The sequence below is a fragment of the Pristiophorus japonicus genome, chromosome 18 (assembly GCF_044704955.1).
Source record: "Pristiophorus japonicus isolate sPriJap1 chromosome 18, sPriJap1.hap1, whole genome shotgun sequence".
NCBI lineage: Eukaryota > Metazoa > Chordata > Chondrichthyes > Pristiophoridae > Pristiophorus > Pristiophorus japonicus.
Window position 1 is genome coordinate 7,016,071 of NC_091994.1, and position 24,747 is coordinate 7,040,817.

The 24,747-nt window shown below is 48.6% G+C and overlaps 1 protein-coding gene and 1 pseudogene across 6 annotated transcripts in view; one reads left to right on the plus strand and one right to left on the minus strand.

Annotated features, from left to right (window-relative positions):
• The window catches only part of LOC139228531 (tyrosine-protein kinase JAK2-like), a 112,078-nt gene that overhangs the window by 17,278 nt on the left and 70,053 nt on the right, over window positions 1-24,747 (plus strand). For 3 of the 6 annotated variants that reach the window (XM_070859610.1, XM_070859613.1, XM_070859612.1), the window contains exons 2-6: window positions 5,966-6,179; window positions 7,531-7,654; window positions 13,913-14,030; window positions 17,226-17,371; window positions 23,060-23,357. In XM_070859610.1, the coding sequence (XP_070715711.1) occupies window positions 5,987-6,179; window positions 7,531-7,654; window positions 13,913-14,030; window positions 17,226-17,371; window positions 23,060-23,357 (879 nt within the window). In that variant the 5' untranslated portion in view covers window positions 5,966-5,986. Of the gene's footprint in view, window positions 1-106; window positions 236-5,745; window positions 5,809-5,965; window positions 6,180-7,530; window positions 7,655-13,912; window positions 14,031-17,225; window positions 17,372-23,059; window positions 23,358-24,747 lie in introns of those variants that run through there. The other 3 variants (XM_070859611.1, XM_070859614.1, XM_070859615.1) reach the window with 3 other exon arrangements.
• Window positions 9,416-9,654, minus strand: LOC139229508 (U2 spliceosomal RNA; annotated as a pseudogene).

The window sequence follows — 24,747 nt, forward strand, 5'->3', positions numbered from 1 at the left end:
ACAGGGGGGGAACAGGGCGATGGGGGGAGTGGGGCAGGGCGATGGGGAGGGGTGCGGAGAGAAATGAAATGAAAGTAAAAGATGCTGAAATATAAAATTCTTACAGGGCTTGACAGGGGAGATGCCGGGAGGATGTTTCCCCCCGGGCTGGGGAGTCTAGAACCACCGGTCACAGTCTCAGGATAAGGGGTCGGCCATTTAGGACGGAGATGAGGACAAATTTCTTCACTCAGAGGTGAATCTTTGGAATTCTCTGCCCCAGAGGGCTGTGGAGGCTCAGTCGTTGAGTATATTCAAGACTGAGATCGATCGAGTTTTGGAAAATAAGGGAATCAAGGGATCGGGCGGGAAAGTGGAGTTGAGATCGAAGATCAGCCGCCATCTCATTGAATGCGAAGCGGGCTCGAGGGGCCGAATGGCCGACTCCTGCTCCTGATTCTTATGTTTTTAAATTTGGGGGAAGAAGGAGAAAGAAAGAGAGGGGAATGGGAGAATGAATAAGCAGAGAGAGGGTGTCAATGGGTTGCATGACCTGCAAATTGCTTAACAGAAAACTGTGGGATGAAAGGGAAGATTATGGGTGATGGAGAGAAATTCCAAAATGTGCATGTAGTTAGGGCGTGAAGAGAGAGGGGAGAGGCCAACACAAGAGAGAAGGCAAGTGTAATGTATGCCCCTGTGAGGTTGCTCACAGGGTTGTAGAGCTGTTGAGGGGGTCGTTCAGCCCGACTGCCTGCCTCTCTTCCGCGGTTACATCCGGTCCAGGGTGTCCCTGGAGATGGAGCACGCGGTGTCCACCGGTACGCTCGCGGCCTTCTGCGAGAGGTGGGCGCCGGAGGGACTGGAGTGCATCATCACCCCCGGCAACCAAATTTTAATTTGATTTCATGTCTGAAGTTTAATTTGTTTAAGTTGTCGGTTTTAGTGCTCCCCCCTCACCCCCCGCCCTTTTAGCCAGGGGGCACTTGTATAATTTGTGTTTCTGGTGCCCTCAAAAAAAAAAACCAAACCCCCCTAAAAAAACAAGGGGGCACTTGATTTAATGATTATGTTTTGCAGATTACAACAAAATAGTTGTACAGTTGTTGCATTGTGAGTGGCTTAGCCAGTCACATGTTGTTCACAAGACTCAATAAAACCCCAGCCAGTTGGATCTGTCATCCACGATGAGGTATGCAGTTGTGAGCCTAGTGGATGAACTAGTAATGTGTTGTGTGATTGTTAAACCTTTGCTAATAAACCAACTAGTTCTTAATGGCAATGTGTTGCTATGAATTCTTAAGCAAAGAACCCATGAAGCAAATACATTACAATAAGAAGCTAAGCTAAGATGACACTGTGCCTACACTGAAGACATTTCAATTACTCATGGACCCTATATTGCAGGTCCTGCTACTTTCTCTAATTTTTCTTCGAATGTATTAAAAAGTAATCCCAATCTATACGCAGCTCCACACTGGATTCCACATTGATATCGTTTATTTGACATTTATTGGTTATTTGACATTGATAGGAAGCTGTTATATGATCAGCTGTAGAACGATGCTTCCTATTTGCCATGACAACTTCTCGGCAACAAAGCAATGGCAGTCACCACACTGTCACACATCTTCTTGCAATGTTGCTTTTGTTCTTGTCAGTTAAAAGAGTGAGACATGATTACAAGAGTCTGGTGCACAGCCAAGGTGGGCTGAGGTTGGTCCCAGGTCAGTTCATTCAGAAGCCTTCGCACAGGAGGGAAAGCTCCATCGGCTGAGATTTAATCCCAAATACCTGAAGTGACGGACAAAGAGGACAAGGGCAGCAGGCGCATGGGAACACCACCACCTCCAAGCTCCTCTCCAAGTCACACACCATCCCGACTTGGAAATATATTCCGTCATCATCGCTGGGTCAAAATCCTGGCACTCCCTCCCTAACAGCACTGTGGGAGCACCTTCACCACACGGACTGCAGGGGTTCAAGAAGGCGGCTCACCACCACCTTCTCAAGGGGCAATTAGAGATGCGCAATAAATGCCGGCCTTGCCAGCGACGCCCACATCCCGTGAATGAATAAATTAAAGAGATAAATGCAAGTGTTTTCATTCTAGGCGAGAACTTTCCCCAGAACCATTTCTCGTCTAGTGTGCACAGGAACCTGTTGTTTTCCTTGAAAGGTTCAGGAACTTTAAAGGAATACTACCTTGTAGTTCTCTGTGAACGAGTATATTTTAAATAATTGGGTGTGCCAGAATTTTTTCTCCTGAAGGTTTTTTCTGACTGCGATTTCGCACCATCTCTGCATTAGAGGCTCTATACAAACACAGGCTGCAGGTGTTGCTCTAAGTGTGACCTAGCACAGTGTCAAAGCCAGTGTCCGCTTCTGGCAAATGTGGCCCTTGCATTTCTTTCCACATCGAGGGTGACATCATTACGGCGAAGCCACAACAAGCACAAGCTGGAAAATTCAGATGACAACCCACTCACGCAGACATCAAAAATAGCCCTTCATCAAGAACAGGAAGAGGTGTGACATCCACTGTCCATTTGTCGCTCAGTCTCTCGGCTGGGGATGGGGGGGGGGAGGGGAAGGTCAGGGTGGGAGGGAGTGAACGATGTTTCAACAAGCCTGAGGGGAGGCACAGTTACAGGACTGTGCTCAGTTTTGGTCACCTTGCCGACGGAAGGATATACTTGGCTTCGAGAGGGTGCAACGAAGGTTCACCAGATTGATTCCTGGAACGAGAGGGCTGTCCTATGAAGATAGGTTGAGTAGAATGGGCTATTAACCAGATATTTTGACCAGATAATCTGTTTTTGTTATGTTGATTGAGGGATAAATATTGGCTCCAGGCCACCGGGGATAACTCCCCTGCTCTTCTTCAAAATAGTGCCGTGGGATCTTTTATGTCCACCTGAGAGAGCAGACGGGGCCTCGGTTTAACGTCTCATCTGAAAGGCAGATGCGTGGTAATATGCACTATCTGAGTGTGTGTTGGTTAAATGAGATTCTACAATCTTAAAGCCAAACTATTATTACATGTGGAATTACTTCCTTTTGGCCCGGTAATCAGACAATTGTAGCGCTGACTTCCTGCGACAGTTGGAGCTATGTATGTGATCTTTGTCACGGTATATCAGTAGCGCTGAAAATTCAATCACCTTTGATACAGTTGCCGTTCTCTGTGTCTCTGTGTTATCTCCCATTGCAAATTAAAAGGGCGCTGTAGCCTATCCCTCTGGACGTTGCAAAGCACTTCACACAAATTGGCGGTGGGAGGGCGATATGAACCCTACCCACCCGATGGAAAGCATCAGGAGCTGTCCATTTCGCATCTCAACCTGCTCTACTGAACAGGCAGCAAGGACACCCGCCCAAAGCCGTCCCCCTGTGTGGGCTCCTTCTCTGCATTTGTATGATGTCATTGGAGTAGGATTGACCCCCCCACCCCCCGGCATGGACTCGCCCCCTCCCACTTCCCACTCCACTTATTGAACACCAGAATCCCTCGAAGTGGCCCCAGAAGCCGATCTTGCCACCTGTCTGGTGTCAGCGGGTAGCACCCTAGTGGGCACCTCTCTCTGGGCCAGACTTTCCCGAAAGGCCCTCGGCGGCCAATTGCCCGCTGAGAAGCACCGCTAATGTTCGGCGCAAAAAGCCGGCGAGGATTTCCATCGGAAAGGTGAAAGTAATTAAAGCTAATCGGCCGGCGATAAAAAATGGGCGTTGCACACTCATTGTCGGCGGTCTCTCGGCGGGTAAGTGCAAAGTTAGCCAAATGGGCGCTCGTAACCGGAATGGACAGTAAAATTTAGCCTGAGGCTGCGGTTGGGCCTAGGGAGGGGGAAAACGCAAAAAACAATTTTCATTAAAAAAAATACAAAGCATTCCCAAGACAGTTTTAACCCTAAAATTAAAAAAAAAATAATTAAAGAACCTTTAACTGACCTTTCTTTGCAGGGTACCCCCCCTTACCGCCCGGTTTAAGCAGCGTTTACCGGGCGGGTCTCTCACCGATCTGGACGCCGGTGGTTGAGGCCAAACTTACGCCCTGGCGGTTGTTCTCGGCGCTGCACGCGGGCGGTCTGGTCCCGGCGGGCGACTTCAGATGTGGGCGATACCAAGGCAAAAACCTGCGTGCAAACTCTCGCCGGGCGGCAAACCAACTGTACCGCCGAGAAAATCACCGACGGTGAAGCCGAAAGTCTGGCTCGCCAAGCCCAAGGTTTACCCGCTCCCCAGGACGTGGAAATCAATCCAATCGGCAGATCTCCATGGATCTTCTGCACTACCCCTCCCTCTCCCCACTTTAAATGTGGTCCTCTCTCCGCATCGTACTCGTCGGCAGCGGGGGGTGGGGGTCGGGGGGGGGGCACCTTCCTGGTGGCGGAGATCCTAGCGGGAGCCCGCCCGCCCTGAAGCTTGATGGGTCGAGGTCGCTGGGTTGGATGGCGGGGGCAGGGGGGGGATTGAGACAGTGGGCAGCTTTCCTGCCCCAAGCCAACTCCAGCAGGAAGAGAGAAATCCAGTCTTAGGGTGCCATTGTGACACTCTGAGACGGGAGCGTCAGCCTTTGTCGGAAACCCTTCTCCGCCATTTTAGAGAACCATTGACTCCTCCCAGGAAACTGCATCAAGTGCCTCTGCGATGGTAATTTTAGGGCCAGCGTTTTGTGACACCTCAGACCCCTCTCAGTGTCAGCTGTGGCTCAGTGGGAAGCACAACTTGCCTCTGAGTCAGAAGATGGTGGGTTCAAATCCTACTCCAGGGATTTGAGCACATAAACCTACTGAGGGAGTGCCGCACTGTCGGAGGTGCCGTCTTTCGGATGAGACGTTAAGCCGAGGCCCCGTCTGCTCTCTCAGGGTGGATGTAAAAGATCCCACGGCACTATTTCGAAGAAGAGCAGGGGGAGTTATCCCCGGTGTCCTGGGGCCAATATTTATCCCTCAATCAACATCACAAAAACAGATTACAGTACCTGGTCATTATCACATTGCTGTTTGTGGGAGCTCGCTGTGCGCAAATTGGCTGCTGCGTTTCCCACATTACAACAGTGACTGCACTCCAAAAGTACTTCATTAGTTGTAAAGCGCTTTGGGGCATCCGGTGGTCATGAAAGGCGCTATAGAAATGCAAGTCTTTCTTTCTTTCCTTTAGCCACCAGGTGAAAAGCCTTGGCAAGGAGCAATGCTCCATGGAATGGGGAGTTCAAGAGAACAGAAGTCCATGCTGCTTGACTGTCCGCTATCATTTGGCCAAAGATCAATCCCTACAATGCTTGTACAAGGGGAGCTGGAACGCAAAGGGTGGGAGGTTATGCTCCAGTTGTATAGCTGGTGAGACTCCATCTTGAATATTGCTTTCAGTACTGGGAACCACACCTCAGGAAAGGATATGTTGACCTTGGAGGGGTCCAACAGAATGATACCAGGGCATAAAGGATTCTATCGTTAGGATAGCTTGCAAAAACTTGACTTGTTTTCCCTTGAGTATCGAAGATCTATTGAGATGTTAAAAGAATTCGTTGGACTCGGTACAGAGAACATATTTTTTCTGATGGGGGAGCCCAGAACAAGGGGACATAATCTTAATATCAGAGCCAGGACATTCATAATAATTTCTTCACACAAAGGATAGTAGAAATTTTTAACTCTCTCTCTTTGTGGTAGAGAATTCCAAAGATTCACCATCCTCTGAGTGAAGAAATTCCTCCTCATCTCAGTCCTAAATGGCCGACCCCTTATCCTGAGACTGTGACCCCTGGTTCTAGACTCCCCAGCCAGGGGGGGAACATCCTCCCTGCATCTACCCTGTCAAGCCCCTGTAAGAATTTTATACGTTTCAATGAGATCACCTCTCATTCTTGTAAACTCCATCGAATATAGACCCCATTCTACTCAATGTAGAATGATGGTGGCCTAAATGGGCCAATTAATAGGAAATAAAAGCTTAAAATGTTTCTCTTTTTCCTTTCACCCAGGAGGTACCATCTTCTTTCTCGATGCCACCATTACAGAGCTTTGGAGAAATGGCTGCTCGTGATGACACGGTTCATGACCTACAGGCAGCTGAAGGCTCAGGTCTGAAGGTGTACCTCTATCACCCCATCACGGAGCCCAGTGGAGACACCTTGGTCTTCAGCTCGGGCGGGTACACAGCGGAGGAACTTTGCATTCTGGCTGCAAAGGCAAGTGGTAAGTGCCTTTGTTTGACGGCCCAGCTCCGTAGGAAAGCTTTGAACTCTTCCGCACTGCTCTGAACTCCTCTGTTTTTAACATTATTCTGTGCCAAGGGGCGGTGGATGCTCGGTCGTTGAATATATTCAAGGCTGAGATCGATAGATTTTTGGACTTTCGGGGAATTGAGGGATACAGGGATCGAGCGGGAAAGTGGAGTTGAGGTCGAAGATCAGCCATGATCTTATCGAATGGCGGAGCAGGCTCAAGGGGCCGAATGGCCGACTCCTGCTCCTAACTCTTATGTTCCTATAACAAGCTTTCAATAGAAGTATGACCCAATTCTCTTAAGCTCTTTCCAGATTCCGTACGGAAGATAACTACATTGACAATGACAAAGCTTATACTGCACATATTTTGGTAACAGATGGACTAGTTTCGTAACTTGATGTGTCAAGATAATAATCAGGGTTTACAGCGGTAAAATCTCAGCAATTCCTCATTATGTTAATCTTTGATTTATGAGGGTAAAAATTATTGCATTGAAAAAGGAACAGGGATTAAATGATGTCACATACAGATCTGAATGGGAATCTGTTCAGTATTATGTTGAAGGGTTTTTAGGCCAAATGTCTCACTTGGGTTTAGAGTCACTGTAGGCTGGATTTTCAGTTATCAAATCCCACTCCAGAGATTTGAGCGCAAAGATCTAGGCTGATGCTCCAGTGCAGTGCTGAGGGAGTGCTGCACTGTCGGAGGTGCCGTCTTTCAGATGGGACTTTAAACCGAGGCCCTGTCTGCCCTCTCGGGTGGATGTAATAGATCCCAAGGAACTTTTTCGAAGAAGAGCAGCGGAGTTATCCCTAGTGTCTTGGCTAATATTTATCCTTAATGAGCATCACTACAACTGATTATATTCCTTGAGTCCCTCAATATCCAAAAATCTGTCGACCTCTGCCTTGAATATACTCAATGACTGAGCCTCCACAGCCCTCTGGGGCAGAGAATTCCAAAGATTCACCACCCTCTGAGTGAAGAAATTCCTCCTCATGTCTTAAATGGCCGACCCCTTATCCTGAGACTGTGCCCCTGGTTCCAGACTCTACAGCGAGGGGGAAACAACTTCACAGCATCCACCCTGTTAATCCCCTCAGTAATGTGTATGTTTCAATGAGATCACCTCATTCTTCTAAACTCCAGAGAGTAGAGGCCCAATTTACTCAATCTCTCAATACGGTGACAATGGTCTTTTGCATTTCATCTTTGACCATCAACTTTGAGCCCATCAGTCGCCCCTTAGCTGCAGCCTCTCAGTTCTCAATTCTTTGCGTCCGCCTTTGACTCTTGAACCTTTCTGTCTGCCACCCAGGGATCCTGCCGGTCTACAACAGCCTCTTTGCTCTTGCGTCTGAAGATATGAAAGTTTGGTTTCCCCCGAACCACATCTTCCAAGTGGATGGGTCTCCTCAGCAGGTTCTCCTGTACCGGATCAGGCAAGTTGTGGTGTGTTATGTTCACGCTATGGACACTGATGGTCAGTATTAACGGTGGCAAACAGTCCTTGCCCTGCTGTTGCTGGCCTTGAGGCTGGGCCGACAGTGGAAGCAGGGGAAAAGGACGCGGTTTGTATGTGGACAGGCGGAGGCCGACAGGGGAGATTGGGTAATAGATTCGGCAAGTGTCATGTATGCACTTGTGAGCATGCTCATGGGATTGTAGAGCTGTTGTCGCTCGTGGCCTTCAGCGAGAGGTGGGCACCAGAGGGACTGGAGTGCATCATCGCCCCCGGCAACCAAATGTGAATTTAATTCTTGAATGTTAAAAGTTTAATTTGATTAAATTTGCCGGTTTTAATGCTCCGGGGGCGGATCTTGTGGAGACATCTTTGGTGATATTTCTCCAGCAACTTGAGGTATCTACTGTACCCAGCCACCCCTTCCCTCAATGACTATCAGTCCCACCTGCGACAGAGTCTGTGGCTCTTGTATTGGACTGTTCAGCCACCAAAGAACTTACTTCAGCAGTGGAAGCAAGTCTTCCTTGATTCCAAGGCTCTGTCTATGATGATGATGAATAAGGGGGCACTTGATTTATAGTTTCAACAAAAATAGTTGTAGAGCTGTTGAGTTGTGAGTGGCTTAGCCAGTCACGTGATGTTCACAAGATTCAATAAAACCCCAGCCAGTTGGGTCTGGGGCATCCACGATGAGGTATGCAGTTGTGAGCCGAGTGGATGAACTGGTAATGTGTTGTGTGATTGTTAAACCTTTGTTAATAAACCAACTAGTTCTTAATAGCAATGTGTTGCTATGAATTCTTAAGCAAAGAACCCATGAAGCAAATACATTACAATAAGAAGCTAAGCTAAGATGACACTGTGCCTACACTGAAGACATTTCAATTACTCATGGACCCTATATTGCAGGTCCTGCTACTTTCTCTAATTTTTCTTCAAATGTATTAAAAAGTAATCCCAATCTATACGCAGCTCCACCCTGGATTCCACCCGTGCTATAACATTGATATCGTTTATTTGACATTTATCGGTTATTTGACATTGATAGGAAACTGTCAGATGATCAGCTGTAGAACGATGCTTCCTATTTGCCATGACAACTTCTCGGCAACAAAGCAATGGCAGTCACCACACTGTCACACAAATTCATGCAGGCAAGAGCTGCCCATGCTTGAATACTGCTCCCAAACCCAAGTAGGTCCACCCAGCATCTCTAGGACAACCAGGGACGGTCCTGGTCAAAAATAGAAGAGGGCTTCTAATCTCATAGAAACATAGAAACATAGAAAATAGGTGCAGGAGTAGGCCATTCGGCCCTTGGAGCCTGCACCGCCATTCAATACGATCATGGCTGATCATAGTTGATCCTTGTCTGATGTGTCAGGTATAGAGCTGTAACATGGCAGGTAGAATACAGTCGTCTTCATCATGGGCAGTCCCTCGAAATCGAGGAAGACTTGCTTCCACTCCTGAAGTGAGTTCTCTGGTGGCTGAACAGTCCAATACAGGAATTACAGTCTCTGTCACAGGTGGGACAGACAGTGGTTGGAGGAAAGGGTGGGTGGGGAGTCTGGTTTGCCGTACGCTCCTTCCGCTGCCTGCACTTGATTTCTGCATTTTTTTTTTTTTGAAATTCGTAGCCAATCGTTCCAATTCTTTGTCAAATCACAAACGCCAGAGGTCACCTTGCACACGCCAAGGATCACTCTGCGCCAATGCTCTTAGCCAAAAGGCCTAGAGCCACTGCACCGTTCCTGGAAGTATTGCAATACCAGGTTCGTGCCATGGAGGTGGATGGGTCAGGTCCCCCACACACTTCCGTGGAGGTGGATGGGTCAAGCCACCCCACCCACCTCCTGTTTCCAAAAAAGCAAGCATATACCTTCCTGATCCAGGGAGAACCACCCGGAGGTCATGGTGGCTACTCCCCTGTCAGGTCAGTTATGCATGATCTTAGCCAAAAGGCCGAGAAGTGCACTTGATTTCTGCATGCTCTCGGCGACGAGACTCGAGGTGCTCAGCGCCCTCCCGGATGCTCTTCCTCCACTTAGGGCGGTCTTTGGCCAGGGACTCCCAGGTGTCGGTGGGGATGTTGCACTTTATCAATACAGTAACACGTCAGGTATAAGAGAACAAAGCGAAACGTGTTAAGCAGTCATTACATTTTTGTGGTGGCCGCTTTGCGGAACACCTCTGCTCAGTCCGCAAGTGTAACCCTGAGCTTCCGGTCACTTGTCACTTTAATTCCCCTCTCCACTCCCACTCTGACCTCTCCGCCCTCGGCCTCCTGCACTGTTCCAACGAAGCTCAATGCAAGCTCGAGGAACAGCACCTCATCTTTCGTTTAGGCAATTTACAGCCTTCTAAACTTATCATTGAGTTCAACAATTTCAGACCATAACCTTTGCTTCCATTTTTTCGGAGGGTAGCTGTTGATTCTGCCATTCCCATTTACACCTCCACTAGACCCATCTTTTGTTTCTTTACTTGCCCCATCACCATCTCCTTTTACATCGCACCATCATCCCATTTTGTCATTTGATCTCTCCTGCCTTCCAGCCTATCACAGACCTTCCCCTTTTGTTCTTTCCTGGACAATATTTATCCCTCAATCAACATCAAACAGATGATCTGGTCATTATCACATTGCTGTGTGTGGGAGCTTGCTGTGCGCAAATTGGCTGCCGCGTTTCCCACGTTACAACAGTGACTACACTTCAAAAGTACTTCATTGGCTGTGAAGCGCTTTGAGGCGTCCGGTGGTCGTGAAAGGCGCTATATAAATGCAAGTCTTTCTTTCCTTCCCTCCCCCCCTTTCCCCCTGCCTCTAACCGTTTCCAGTTCTGATGAAGGGTCATCGACCCAAAACGCTAACTCTGTTTCTCTCCCCACAGACGCTGCCTGACCCGCTGAGTATTTCCAGCATTTTTGGTTCTTATTTCAGATTTCCAGCATCCGCAGTATTTTGCTTTCGTGTTACAGTTTTGTTGTTTTTTTTCTGCTGATTGTCCAAAGTTTTATGTATTTTTATCGCTGTTTTATGGTACCGGAAACCTAATCTTGCGAATGTTCCTTGATAGGGCAGATAGGAAGGACCTATTTCGCTTAGCAGAGATGTCAACAAACATGGAGCATAGATTTAAAGTGATTGGAAGGAGGTTATGATCTAAAATGATTGAACTCCATGTTGATATTAAGGGAATCAAGGAATATGAGGATAGTGCAGGGAAGTGGAGTTGAGGTAGATCAGCCATGGTCTCATTGAATGGCCTGCTCCTGCTCCTAATTCTTATGTTATGTTCTTATGTTTAGAGGGGATTTCAGAGGGTGGTGGGGGTCTGGAACTCACTGCCTGAAAGGTGTTAGAGGCAGAAACCCTCACCACATTTAAAAAGCACTTGGATGTTCACTGGAAGTGCCGTAACCTACAGGGTTACGGACCAAGAGCTGGAAAGTGGGATTAGGCTGGGTAGCTCTTTGTCGGCCGAAATTACCTCCTTCTGTGCTGTAAATTTCTATGAATCTGCGATTCCATAATTTCAATATAATTCTGACATCTAGGTGCCATTGTCAATAGTTTCCCTTTTACCTTGTCCAGACGAGCGGAAAACGGACTCCACGAATTCTTCGAAGGCAGTTTGTTTCAGTTCTGCTTTTAAACGGCGACTATTTGAAGAGTGTCAGACGCTGCGAAAATCAGTTGTCTTTCTCTTTTACGGAACCGAGAGGAACTATAGATCATTACCAAGCAATGAAAAAGTAAAATAAAAGTTGAGGCAAACCAGGAAGTGGTAGGTTGGTGATGCCAAGCCATGGCTTTGAAAGCCCGATTGGCAGAGAAAGTACGCACAGGCTGAGTCGCTTTTCACTTGAAGAGCGAAGGCTGAAGGGTGACCTAATTGAGGTCTTTAAAATGACCAAGAAAGGTTTTGATTGAGTGGGTAGAGAGAGAGTGTTTCCACTTGTGGGGAAGAGCATAACTAGAGGCCATCAATATAAGATAGTCATCAAGAAATTGAAGTAACTCCACCCCCCCCCCCCCGGCCCCACCACCCAAGGCGCAAACAGGAGGTGCAAAGGAGCCCAATTTCGCTCCCTGTGCTTCTACATCTCCTCACTAAGGCCCTCATATGACCTGTGCTGCCTGTATATTCTGTGGGGGTACCGGATTAATATCTGGTGGGGTGCATCCTCTTTAGATGCCGTCTGACTCTCCATTGCCTGTCCAAGGCCTCACACAATCACAGAGCCATAAACAAATTGCATTCTAAGAATTCTTGGAGCCCATTGTCCGCTGATCATGACGAGTTCGTTCTGGAATGGAGGGAACGATCGACAATGGCCCCTGCATGCCGGACAAGTAACCAGCTCTTCAGTGACCAATGATAAAAATAACTCAAACTTTGAACAGACAGCAGCAAAAAGTCAAAAGGATAAGAACGATTTAACCCTTCCCACTTTTTCCTCCGATGCTTGACGTGCCAGTTCTGCCCTCCTGAGCATCCCTGATTATAATCGCTCCACCAGTGGTGGCCGTGCCTTCTGTTGCCTGGGCCCCAAGCTCTGCCTAAACCTCTCCGCCTCTCTTTCCTCCTTCAAGACTCTTCTTAAAACCTACCTCTTTGACCAAGCTTTTGGTCACCTGCGCCAATTTCTACATATGTGGCTTGGTGTCAAATTTTTCAAATCTCAAAACACTCCTGTGAAGCGCCTTGGGACATTTCACAACGTTAAAGGCGCTATATAAATGTAAGTTGTTGCTGTTACAGTCCTGTTCCTGACCCTTTACCGTCTGATAACTGGTTAATGTTCCATACTTGCCTTGCGAGCTCTTGATATTGTGCTGAACCCCAGGATGGGCAAGTCCATCTCACACGCTAACACCCTGCACCTTGATAAACACAAAATTCAAAAGCCGAAGATTTGAACGAAGCAATGGTTTGCCCCAGTTGGGTTGTTACATTTCCGGCATTGGAAACAAGGAGCGAAGAGTTGCCCTATGCAATGTTTGTACAAAATCGTAAACAGGAAACTCTGCCCACCTACCAGGGGAGATCTACACTGTGATAGCAAGTGTTTCTTCCTGTGTAGTATTAGTAGCAGAGGTAGGCCCTACAGCCCCCTCGATCCTGCTCCGCCGTTCAATAAGATCACGGCTGATCTTCGACCTCAACTCCACTTTCCCGCCCGAACCCCATATCCCTCAATTCCTAGAGTCCAAAAATCTATCGATCTCAGCCTTGAATATACTCAACGACTGAGCCCTCTGGGGCAGAGAATTCCAGAGATTCACCACCCTCTGAGTGAATGGACTTCTGGGTAGTTCTTGGTGTCCCAAAAAAGCTAGCACATTTGATCAATCAATAAACTAAATGGCTGCCAATTGGCAAGATAATTCTCCACTTGCCAGTCGCGGCTCAGTTGGTAACATCAAAAGATCCTGTGGCACTATTTCGAAGAAGAGCAGAGGGAGTTATCCCTCAATCAGCATCGCTAAAACAGATTATCTGGCCATTATCACGTTGCTGTTTGTGGGAGCTTGCTGTGCGCAAATTGGCTGCTGCGTTTTCCACATTACAACAGTGACTACACTTCAAAAGTACTTCACTGGCTGTAAAGTGTTTTGGGACGTCCGGTGGTTGTGAAAGGCACTATATAAATGCAAGTCTGTCTTTCTGTCTTTCTCTTTCTCTCTCTCTTTTTCTCTCTCTCTCTCTCTCTCTCTCTTTCTTTCTCTCTCTTTCTCTCTCTCTCTCTCTCTTTCTTTCTCTCTCTTTCTCTCTCTCTCTTGTGCTGGGTAAAGATTTTGTGCTTGTGTCAAATCCTGTGAAAGGCCTTGGGACGATTTACCCCATGGTGAAGGTGCTTCACCATATTCGGTGCTTTACCGTATTGTGATTCGTGAAATTCAATTCAATAAATCTGTCGCTTTGTGGGGTTGGCACCAGAATGAAATGCCCATAAAAGCTGCTGGAATGTGTAAAAGCCCACACTGGTTCACCATTGTCTTTCAGGTGAGGGGGGCCTGCCTCACTTACCCGGCTCGGCCTACACGTGACTCCAATCCCACACCGCATTATTGACCCTTAACGCCCTCGGGCCATCTCGGGGTGGGCAACAACGAGGGCTTTGCTGGTGTCGCCCACATCCCATGAACGAACGAGAAACACTCGGTGTGTTTTTATACAGATGGCCTCATCTCTCTCTCTCTTTCTCTCTCTCTCTGCTTGTCTAGATTTTTCTTCCCCAATTGGTTTGGTCAAGGCAGCAAGAGGTCGTATCGCTATGGCCTGACGAAGGAACGTATTAACACCGTCTTGGATTACTCCATCATAGACTACCTCTTTGCTCAGGTAACCCTGAAAATTTTACCCCCTCAGGCAATACGAACAAGGCCGGGATCTTTCCCACATTGGGAAATGTTTGTTAACGTTAGAACCTTAATGCCTGGGGCCAAGACTTTCTAAAAGTAGCAACGCAGGTCAATAAGTCCTTTAGAAAAAAAGCAAACCGAGCACTGGGGTTCCTCTCTAGAGGGATGTCCGTGAGTAGCAGAGAACTTATGTTAAACTTGTATAGAACCTTGGTGAGACCACACTTAGACAGCTCTGGTCTCCATATTATAAAAAGGATATAGAGATTTAAAACTGAGATGAGGAAGAATTTCTTCTCTCAGGGGGTCGTGAACCTGTGGAATTCTCTGCCCCAGAGAGCTGTGGAGGCTGGGTCATTGAATATATTTCAGGTGGAGATGGACAGATTTTTGAGCGATAAGGGAGTAAAGGGTTATGGGGAACGGGCGGGGAAGTGGAGCTGAGGCCAAGATCGGATCAGCCATGATCTTATTGAATGGCGGAGCAGGCTCGAGGGGCCGTATGGCCTACTCCTGCTCCGATTTCTTATTTCCTATTTCTAGAGGCACTGGTGAAGATGCAAATCAGATTTTACTAGAATGATACCAGAACTGAGAGGTTATAACTATCAGGAAAAGCTGAACAGCCCGGGACTCTTTTTGAAGAGAAGACTGAGGGGTGACCTGGTGGAGATCTTTAAGATTATGAAAAGGTTTGATAGGGTAGACGTAGAGAAGATGGTTCCACAGGCGGTTGAGACCAGAACTGGAGCCATCAATATAAGACAGCCACTAATAATCCAATGGAGAATTCAGGAGAAACTTCTTTACCTAGAGAGTGGTGAGAATGTGGAACTCGCTGCCACAGGGAGGGATTGAGGTGAATAGCGTGGATGCAATTAACAGGAAACTGGATAAACACAGAAAAACATAGAAAATAGAAGCAGTAGTAGGCCATTCGCCCTTCGAGTCTGCACCGCCATTCAATATGATCATGGCTGATCCTCTATCTCAACATCATATTCTCGCTTTTTCCCCATACCCCTTGATGCCTTTTGTTTTGAGAAATCTATCTATTGACCTCTTAAATATATTCAATGACTTGGCCTCCACAGCCTCCTGTGGTAGAGAATTCCACAGGTTCACCACCCTCTGAGTGAAAACATTTCTCCTCATCTCGGTCCTAAATTTCCTACCCCGCATCCTGAGCCTGTGACCCCTTGTTCTAGACTTCCCAGCCCCGGGGAAACATCCTCCCCGCATCCTGTCTGTCCAACCCAGTCAGAATTTTATCCGAAGGACACACAAAGGAGAAGGGAATAGAAGGATATTCTGATGAGATGAAGTGGAATGGGAGGAGGCTCGTTTGGAGCATTGAACACCAGCATAAACCTGTTGGGCAGAATGACCTGACCGAATGTTTTATAAAGTGTGACCCCCGAGCTTCCGGTCGCTTGCGATTTAATTCCGCACTCTGACCTCTCCGTCCTCGGCCGCCTGCACTGTTCCAAACAAGCTCAACAGAAGCTGGAGGAACATCACCTCATCTTTCAATTAGGCACTTTGCAACCTTCCAGGGCTCAACATTGAGTTCAACAATTTCAGGTCCAAACTACTCCCATTATTTTCAGCCAGTAGGTAATGGCCATGAATCTGCTGTCCATTCCTTCTGACGTCCACCCTATCACAGACCTCCCCTCCCGCTTTCCCCGCCCCGACACTTGGTTCAAAACCTGTCACGTCTCTAACTTTTTCCACTTCTGACGAAGAATCACCGACCTGAAATGTTAACTCGGTTTTTCTCTCCACAGATGTTGCCTGACCGACTGAGTATTTCCAGCATTTTCTGTTTCTAGTTCATTACTTTCTAATTAGCTTCAGGACTTACTTATACAATTTCCCTGCAAACAGTAAAAAAAATGCCTGAGCAGTTCCCTGACAGGGGTGGGCTTGGTTAGCAACTAGACCTCACAAGCCCTTCTGCAATATCCTAGACCAGCAATGAGCAATGCCACAGGTGATCAGCCAGCTTCGCCAGTTCGAAGGTTACATTACAATATAAGGGCAGGTTGCACGAGCTTAGCTTATATCCTCTCGAGTGGAGATGATTGAGGGGTGGGTGATCTGATCAAGTTGTTTAAAAACGTTAGAGAAATTTGCTGGGGAGAAACCATTTCCTCTGGTTGGGGGGGGAATCAAGAACAAGGGGACCATGATCTTAAAATTAAAGTTCAGGCGCAAAATCAGGAAGCACTACACACAACAGGTAATCCTGTAGGAGTTTGGAACTTAAGAGCATAGGGATTAGGAGCAGGAGTCGGCCATTCGGCCCCTCGAGCCTGCTCCGCCATTCAATGAGATCATGGCTGATCTTCGACCTCAACTCCACTTTCCCGCCCGATCCCCATATCCTTAGTTCCCCAAAATTTACCGGCCTGTGTCTTGAATATACTCAACGACTGAGCTTCCATAGCCCTCTGGGGCAGAGAATTCCAAAGATTCACCACCCTCTGAGAGAAGAAATTCCTCCTCATCTCAGTCCTAAATGGCCGACCCCTTATCCTGAGACTGTGTGACCCCTAATTCTAGACTCCCCAGCCCAGGGGGGAAACATCCTCTCTGCATCTACCCTGTCAAGCCCTGTAAGAATTTTATATGTTTCAATGAGATCACCTCTCATTCTTCTAAACTCTAGGGAATATAGGCCTAGTCTTCTCAATGGGAGTAGAATTCTCCCTTACTATTGGGGGAAAACTCTCTCCCACAAAAGGCTGTGGATGCTGTGGGTCAAATGGAGCTTCCAAGAATGAGACCGGTAGGTTTTTGTTGGGTAAGAGTGTCAATGGTCTGGAGCAAAGGCAGGTAAATGGAGTTGAGTTGCAGATCAGCCAGGATCTAAGTGAATGGCGGAGCAGTCTCGAGGGATTGAACGGCCTCCTCCTGCTCCTATCTTCTGAGCATACGTCTAAAAATACAAGTCTATTAATAACATTCTCTTAGTTACTTACTTGCTGATCAGCCTGGTTCAAAATCACCTCAGCTTGATCGAGCATAATTAAGTTGTTGATGAGGAAGTGTGATCTTATCAAAGGAGGAAACTCGACATTATTAAAAACATCCGATCTGGGTTGTTGTGCAAGCAAATGGGGACTATCGCGTTTGCTAATCATTGCTATGTTTTTTTTTCCCCACTTAGTCACGCTCTGACTTTGTCAGTGGGCTCATAAAAGTCCCACTGAACCTGCAGATGCAAGAGGAATGTCTGGGAATGGCAGTGCTGGACATAATGAGGTTATCGAAGGAGAAAAAATGGAGCTTGAGACAAGTCTGTGACGACATCAGGTGCGACAGTGAGCACATCAGCTCATGCCTCCCTCTCCCTCCACCCGACTCCCCGCAACAACAACAACTTGTATTTATATAGTGCCTTTAACATAATGCAACGTCCCAAGGTGCTTCGTGGAGTGAGATGTGGGTTTGAGGCTCAGAAGAGGCGAGGGCACAGAGGCAGCACGGGCCCAGCCCACACTGCAATATGTGCGCGCACTAGGTCCGTGCAGCAGAGCTGGTCTCCAGTCGTCTTGGTTAACCCTTGCCACTGGACCAAGACCTCGCTCTGTCAAGCCCGTGTGGTGGCTGGTGTGCAACGGCCACCCCACGTTAAAAAAATCCACCCACAGGCATCTTCCACCCTTCAGGATGTATTTCGGGATCCGGAATATTAGGTCCTTCACTGAAACACCTGTGAACTCATCCCTTTTTGGCGTGGAAGCAAGTCATCCTCGTTTCGAGGGACTGCCTATGAGATTACAGAGATAGGGAGGAGGCGAGGCCATGGAGGGATTCGAATACAAGGATGAGAATTTTGAAATCGAGGCATTGTTTAACCGGGAGCCAATGTAGGTCAGCGAGCACAGTGGGTGATGGGTGAGCGGGACTCGGTGCGAGTTAGGACACGGGACAGCAAGCACAGGGGGTGATGGGTGAGCGGGACTCGGTGCGAGTTAGGACACGGGGCAGCGAACACAGGGGGTGATGGGTGAGCGGGACTCGGTGCGAGTTAGGACACGGGGCAGCGAGCACAGGGGGTGATGGGTGAGCGGGACTCGGCGCGAGTTAGGACACGGGGCAGCGAGCACAGTGGGTGATGGGTGAGCGGGACTGGGCGCGAGTTAGGACACGGGGCAGCGAGCACAGGGGGTGATGGGTGAGTGGGACTCGATGCGAGTTAGGACACGGGGCAGCGAGCACAGGGGGTGATGGGTGAGCGGGACTGGGCGCGAGTTAGGACACGGGGCAGCGAGCACAGTGGGTGATGGGTGAGCGGGATTCGATGCGAGTTAGGACACGGGGCAGCGAGCACAGTGGGTGATGGGTGAGCGGGATTCGATGCGAGTTAGGACACGGGGCAGCGAGCACAGTGGGTGATGGGTGAGCGGGACTCGATGCGAGTTAGGACACGGGGCAGCCCTCATCCCCTTTAACTCATCAGCACCAACTGGGCTTCGTGCCGGAGCTGCCGGATTCTCGGCTCGCACCAATCGGTTCGGAGTGACCGAGCTGCTTGTGGACGGTGTGGGAATGAAGCCCAATTGTGGCTATTGATCAAGCCCCAGTCCGGTTCCATTGGGCCTTGCATCAAGCTCGGACTGCCCGCTGCCTGGCCGGTGCAACCCGGCCCGTGATTCTCTTTGAATGGAGGCGGCTGGGTAAGCGCCTGCGAGTGTAGATATACCGGTTACCATGGTGATGGGAGCGCGCCTTCAAAGCGGAATGATCAAACCTGGATGGACAATGGCCTTTGCTCTCAGGTTGTTGGGTTTGACACCAATTTCTCCCTTTTCAGATAATCTTTATTGTGTTCGACCGAGTCTTGACACTCTCAACGTCTCAAACAATAACCATCCGGAGAGATGTTTCCTCTCGTGGGAGAATCTAGAACTAGGGGGCATAGTTTCAGAATAAAGGGTTGTCCATTTAAAACAGAAATGAGGAGGAATTTCCTCCCTCAGAGGGTTGTGAATCTTTGGAATTCTCTGCCCCAGAGAGCTGTGGAGGTTGGGTCACTGAATATATTTAAGGTGGAGATAGACAGATTTTTGAGCGATAAGGGAGTCAAGGGTTATGGGGAGTGGGTAGGGAAGTGGAGCTGAGTCCATGACCAGATCAGCCATGGTCTCATTGAACGGCAGAGCAGGCTCGAGGGGCCGTATGGCCTACTCCTGCTCCTATTTCTTGTGTTCTTATAAACGATATTAGCCGCTTGCACTCCGGAATCTTTTGTCCGTGTCTCTCTCTCTCTCCGAATTGTAAAGGAAAGCTTAAGATCTTTCGGAGGCTCTAATCACATTCACTGTCCTTGCAACCTTGGTGATTCATTATGGCATGATAGGAGTTATTTTGTCAGTTCCCTAACTGGCCTGTTGGTCATTATCTTGTTTGTTTGTGATAGACACTATCCTCTTATCTGGGAGGCCAGTCACCCCTTATTTGGCATGCCTTGCCTACAAAAGACCTCTAACAAAGCTTTTTCTTGCTAAATGTCATCCATACCTGGAAGAATTCTGGGAATGAGCAACTTATTATTAATAATAACAATAATAATAATAACCTTTATTTATATAGCGCCTTTAATGTCGTAAAACTTCCCAAGGTGCTTCACAGGAGTGTTACAGACAAACAGATAAATTTGACACCGAGCCACAGAGGAAATTAAGGCAGACAATCAAAAGCTTGTTTAATGAGGTAGGTTTTAAGGAGCGTCTTAAAGGAGGAAAGAGAGGTAGAGAGGTGGAGAGGTTTAGGGAGGGAGTTCCAGAGCTTGGGGCACAGGCAGCTGAAGGCACGGCCACCGATGGTTGAGCAGTTATAATGAGGGATGTTCAAGAGGCCAGAATTTGAGGAGCGCAGACATCTTGTGGAGTTGTGAGGCTGAAAAATATTACAGAGATTGGGAGGGGAAAGTCCATGGAGTGATTTGTAAGCCAGGATGAGAATTTTGAAATCAAGGCGTTGTTTAACTGGGAACCAATGTCAGTCAGAAAGCACAGGGATGATGGGTGAGCAGGACTTGGTGCGAGTTAGGACACGGGGCAGCGAGCACAGGGGGTGATGGGTGAGCGGGACTTGGTGCGAGTTAGGACACGGGGCAGCGAGCACAGGGGGTGATGGGTGAGCGGGACTTGGTGCGAGTTAGGACACGGGGCAGCGAGCACAGGGGGTGATGGGTGAGCGGGACTTTGTGCAAGTTAGGGCACAGGCTGTTGAGTTTTGGATGACTTCAAGTTTACGTCGTGTGGAATGTGGGAGGCCGGCCAGGAGTGAGTTGGAGTCGTCAAGTTTAGAGGTAACAAAGGCATGGATGAGGGTTTCAGCAGCAGAAGAGCTGAGGCAGGGGCGGAGACGGGTAATGTTACAGAGGTGGAAAAAGGCGGTTTTAGTTATGCCGCGGATGTGTGGCCGGAAACTCATTTCAGGGTCAAATATGACACCTAGGTTACTGTCATGTATGTAACCATCATACAATGGTAATCTTCATGTAACTGTAACCTTCATGCAACTCCTGTACACTGCACTTATACCCTAGAAATGCACACCCTGACCACAGGGGGTGAACTTGCGGGAGACACTCATCACCTGGGTTTCCAGGTATAAAAGGGGAGGTCCCACCCAGGGTCAACATTCCTTGGTCCTGTGAATAAAGGTTAAGGTCACAGAGTGACTGTGTCTGCAATACATGCCTCGTGTGAATTTGTAGTAAGGTGCAGGGACACCACAGTTACGAACGTAACCATTTTATTATTTAAGAACATAAGAACATAAGAAATAGGAGCAGGGTCAGGCCATGCGGCCCCTCGAGCCTGCCCCGCCATTCAATAAGGTCATGGCTGATCATCGACCTCAACTCCACCTTCCCATATCCCTTGAGGCCTCTCTGCCTCTGTGATGTTCTCCAGCTCCACAACCCCATGCCCCTCCCTCTCCTGAGATGTCTGCACGCCTCTAATTCTGCCCTCTTGAGCATCCCTGATTATGATCGCTCCACCATCGGTGGCCGTGCCTTCTGTTGCCTGGGCCCCAAGCTCTAGAACTCCCTCCCTAAACCTCTCCGCCTCTCTACACTTGCCTCCTTCAAGACGCTCCTTAACACATACCTCTTTGACCCAGCTTTTGGTCACCTGCCCTAATTTCTACTTATGTGGCTCGGTGTCAATTTTTTAAATCTCAGAATGCTCCTGTGAAGCGCCTTGGGGACGTTTCACTGCGTTAAAGGCGCTATAGAAATACAAGTTGTTGTTGTTGTTGGTGCACAAAAATCTATCGATCTCAGTCTTGAATATGCTCAACATATTCTGCAACCTATGTATAAGTGAAGAGGTTGCAAAACTCTTAATCACATCCGATTAAACCGAATCATGTGCATCTTACAATTCTCAGCCCGTTATCAGCCCCCTTGTCGTTGTGTATTTCCCAGCAGGCAGTGCAGAGCATCAAAGTGCTCGACAACTGGCTCTCCTGCTGATCAATTCATTCTTGTAATGTATACACCTTTGGGGATGCTCACACGTTTGTGGAACTGCTGAACTGCCGGCCTCTCTTCCGCGGTTACATCCGAGCCAGGGTGTCCCTGGAGATAGAGCACGCGGTGTCCACCGGTACGCTCGCGGCCTTCCGCGAGAGGTGGGCGCCGGAGGGACTGGAGTGCATCATCACCCCCGCAACCAAATTTTAATTTGATCCTTAATGTCTAAAGTTTAATTTGTTTAAATTTGTCGGTTTTAGTGCCCCTTTAATAAGGGGGCACTTGATTTACAGTTTACACCAAAATAGTTGTAGAGCTGTTGACATGGGGCAGTCCCGTGCAATAAGCTTTTAAGTCGGTTCATGGACTCCCAGGCCACCTGCAATTTCTACTGTCTGGAGGAGTCTGTGTTCCATGTCAATGTACAGTATGTACAGTTCCATTATGTGAAGGGGCTGCTCCTCAAATTCTGGTTGCACTTCAGTCCCACGTTCCTGATTTTTGGGCACCCTGTGCGGAGGGGAACGGGCAGGTCGGAAGGCCTCCTCGTAGGACTGCTCCTGGGCACGGCCAAGGTGGCCATTAACCGGTCCAGGCAGCGGGCGGTCGAGGGGGTCATTCAGCCTGGCTGCCGGCCTCTTTTCCGCAGTTACATCCGAGCTCGGGTGTCCCTGGAGATGGAGCACGCAGTGTCCACCGGTACGCTCTCAGCCTTCCGCGAGAGGTGGGCGCCGGAGGGACTGGAGTGCATCATCACGCCCAGAATCCAAATTTTAATTTGATTTACTTTTCCGTAAACGTTTAATTGGAAATTTGTGGCTTTTAGTTTCCTTGCCAAAAGGGGGCGCTTGATTTAATGTTCTGCTCAAATAGTTGTAGAGCTGTTGAGTTGTAAGCGGCTTAGCCAGTCACATGGTGTTCACAAGACTCAATAAAACCCCAGCCAGTTAGGTTCGGGGAATCCACGATGAGGCAGGTGGTTGTGAGCCTGGTGGATGAACTGGTAAAGTCATCATCATCATAGGCAGTCCCTCGAATCGAGGATGACTTGTTTCCACGCCAAAAAGTTCACAGGTGTTTCAATGAGGACCTAATATTCCAGATGCTGAACTACATCCTGAAGGGTGGAAGATGCCTGTGGGTGGATTTTTTTAACGTGTGGTGACCGTTGCACACCAGCCACCACACGGGGCTTGACAGAGCGAGGTCTTGGTCCAGCGACAAGAGTTAACCAGGAGGACTGGAGACCTGCTCTGCTGCACGGACTTAGTGCGCGCACATATCGCACAGTGTGGGCTGGGCCCGTGCTGCCCCTGGGCCCCGAACTCACACCTCCTCTAGGCCCCGATCACGTCGCTCTACAATCTCGCTGCTCCTTCGCCCCCGACCTGGCCATAGTGTGTAGTGTGATTGTTGAACCTCTTGCTAGTAAAACAATTAGTTCTTAATAGCAATGTGTTGCGATGGCTGCCGAAGCAAATACTTGACAATTCTCATTCCATTTCAAGCTACAAATCTTGCATCCCAGCCACCCTCCGCTGTCAGATCCAGCAGCACAACTTCCTGACAAGGAAGAGGATCCGGAGGAAGTTCTACAAATTCCTGAAGAAGATCAGCCATTGCGAGACGGACCTGCGGTATCTGAAGCTCAAGTACCTGATGGACATGGAAAGTTTGGAGACCGTGCCCAGCAGGGAGACCTTCCGCGTGAAAGACCCAACGTGGGACCACCAAGGGCAGGAAGTTCACAAGTTCATCTGTGTCTCTGGAGAGCATGGAATTCAGTGGAGTCTAAAGGAGGATGAGGTTAGTGCTTACTTTTGGCGTAGCGCATGGGCGCGCAAATGCAGTTAATGAAGGGACCTCTGCTGACTGGAACAGTCTTGCCTCTCCTGGCTGTCCCTCCCACATTCTACCCAACGTAAACTAGAGGTGATCCACAACTCGGCTAACTCGCGTGTCCTAACTCGCAGCAAGTCCCGCTCACCCATCACCCCCTGTGCTCGCTGACCTACATTGGCTCCCAGTCTGGCAATGCCTCGATTTCGAAATTCTCATCCTTGTTTTCAAATCCCTCCATGGCCCTCGCCCCTCCCTATCTCTGTAATCTCCTCCAGCCCCACAACCCCCCGAGATGTCTGCGCTCCTCTAATTCTGCCCTCCTGAGCATCCCTGATTATAATCGCTCAACCATTGGTGGCCAGTGCCTTCTGTTGCCTGGGCCCCAAGCTCTGGAATTCGCTGCCTCAACCTCTCTGCTTCTCTTTCCTCCTTCAAGGTGCTCCTTAAAACTTACCACTTTGACCAAGCTTTTGGTCACCTGCCTTAATTTCTCCTTGTGCAGCTCGGTGTCAATTTTCTATCTCGGAATACTCTTGTGAAGCACCTTGGGACGTTTCACCACGCTGAAGGCTCTATATAAATGCAAGCTGTTGTTGTTTAATCAAATCGAGGAAACTCACAGAATTACCGAAGGGGGCCATTCGGCCCATCATACCCATTCCGGTTTGCTGCAAGACCCACTCCCCATAGCCCTGCAAATTTTCCTTTTTGCAGTAAAGATCCAATTCCCTGTTGAAAGTTACTATTGAATCTGCTCCCACCGCCCTTCCAAACCGTACGTTCCAGATCACAGCAACGCGCTGTGTAACAAAGCTTCAGCTCATCTCCCCCCTGGCTTTTTTGCCAATCATCTTAAATCTGTATCCTTTAAGTTACCGGGCCTCCTGCCAGTTTCTATCTATCTATCTGCTCTATCAACAGTGTGCAGAGAAGATTTACAAGGATGATGCCAGAAATGCGAGGGTACACATATCAGGAAAGGATGACCAGGCTGAGGGATGACCTCATTGAGGTCTTTAAAATTATGAAAGGTTTTGATAGAGGGGATACAGGGAGAATGTGGGGAAGAGCATAACTAGAGGCCATCGATATAAGATAGTTACCAAGAAATCCAATCGGGAATTCAGAAGAAACTTCTTTACCCGAAGAGTCTTCTCTTCTTAGGCAGCCTCTCAGGGTCGAGGGTGACTTGCTTCCACGCTAAAAATGAGTTCTCAGATGACTGAAGAGTCCAATGCGGGACCTGCAATCTCTGTCACAGGTGGGGCAGACGGTGGTTGAAGGAAAGGGTGGGTGGGGTGCCTGGCTTGCCTCACGCTCCTTCCGCTGTCGATGCTTGGCTTCAGCGAACTCC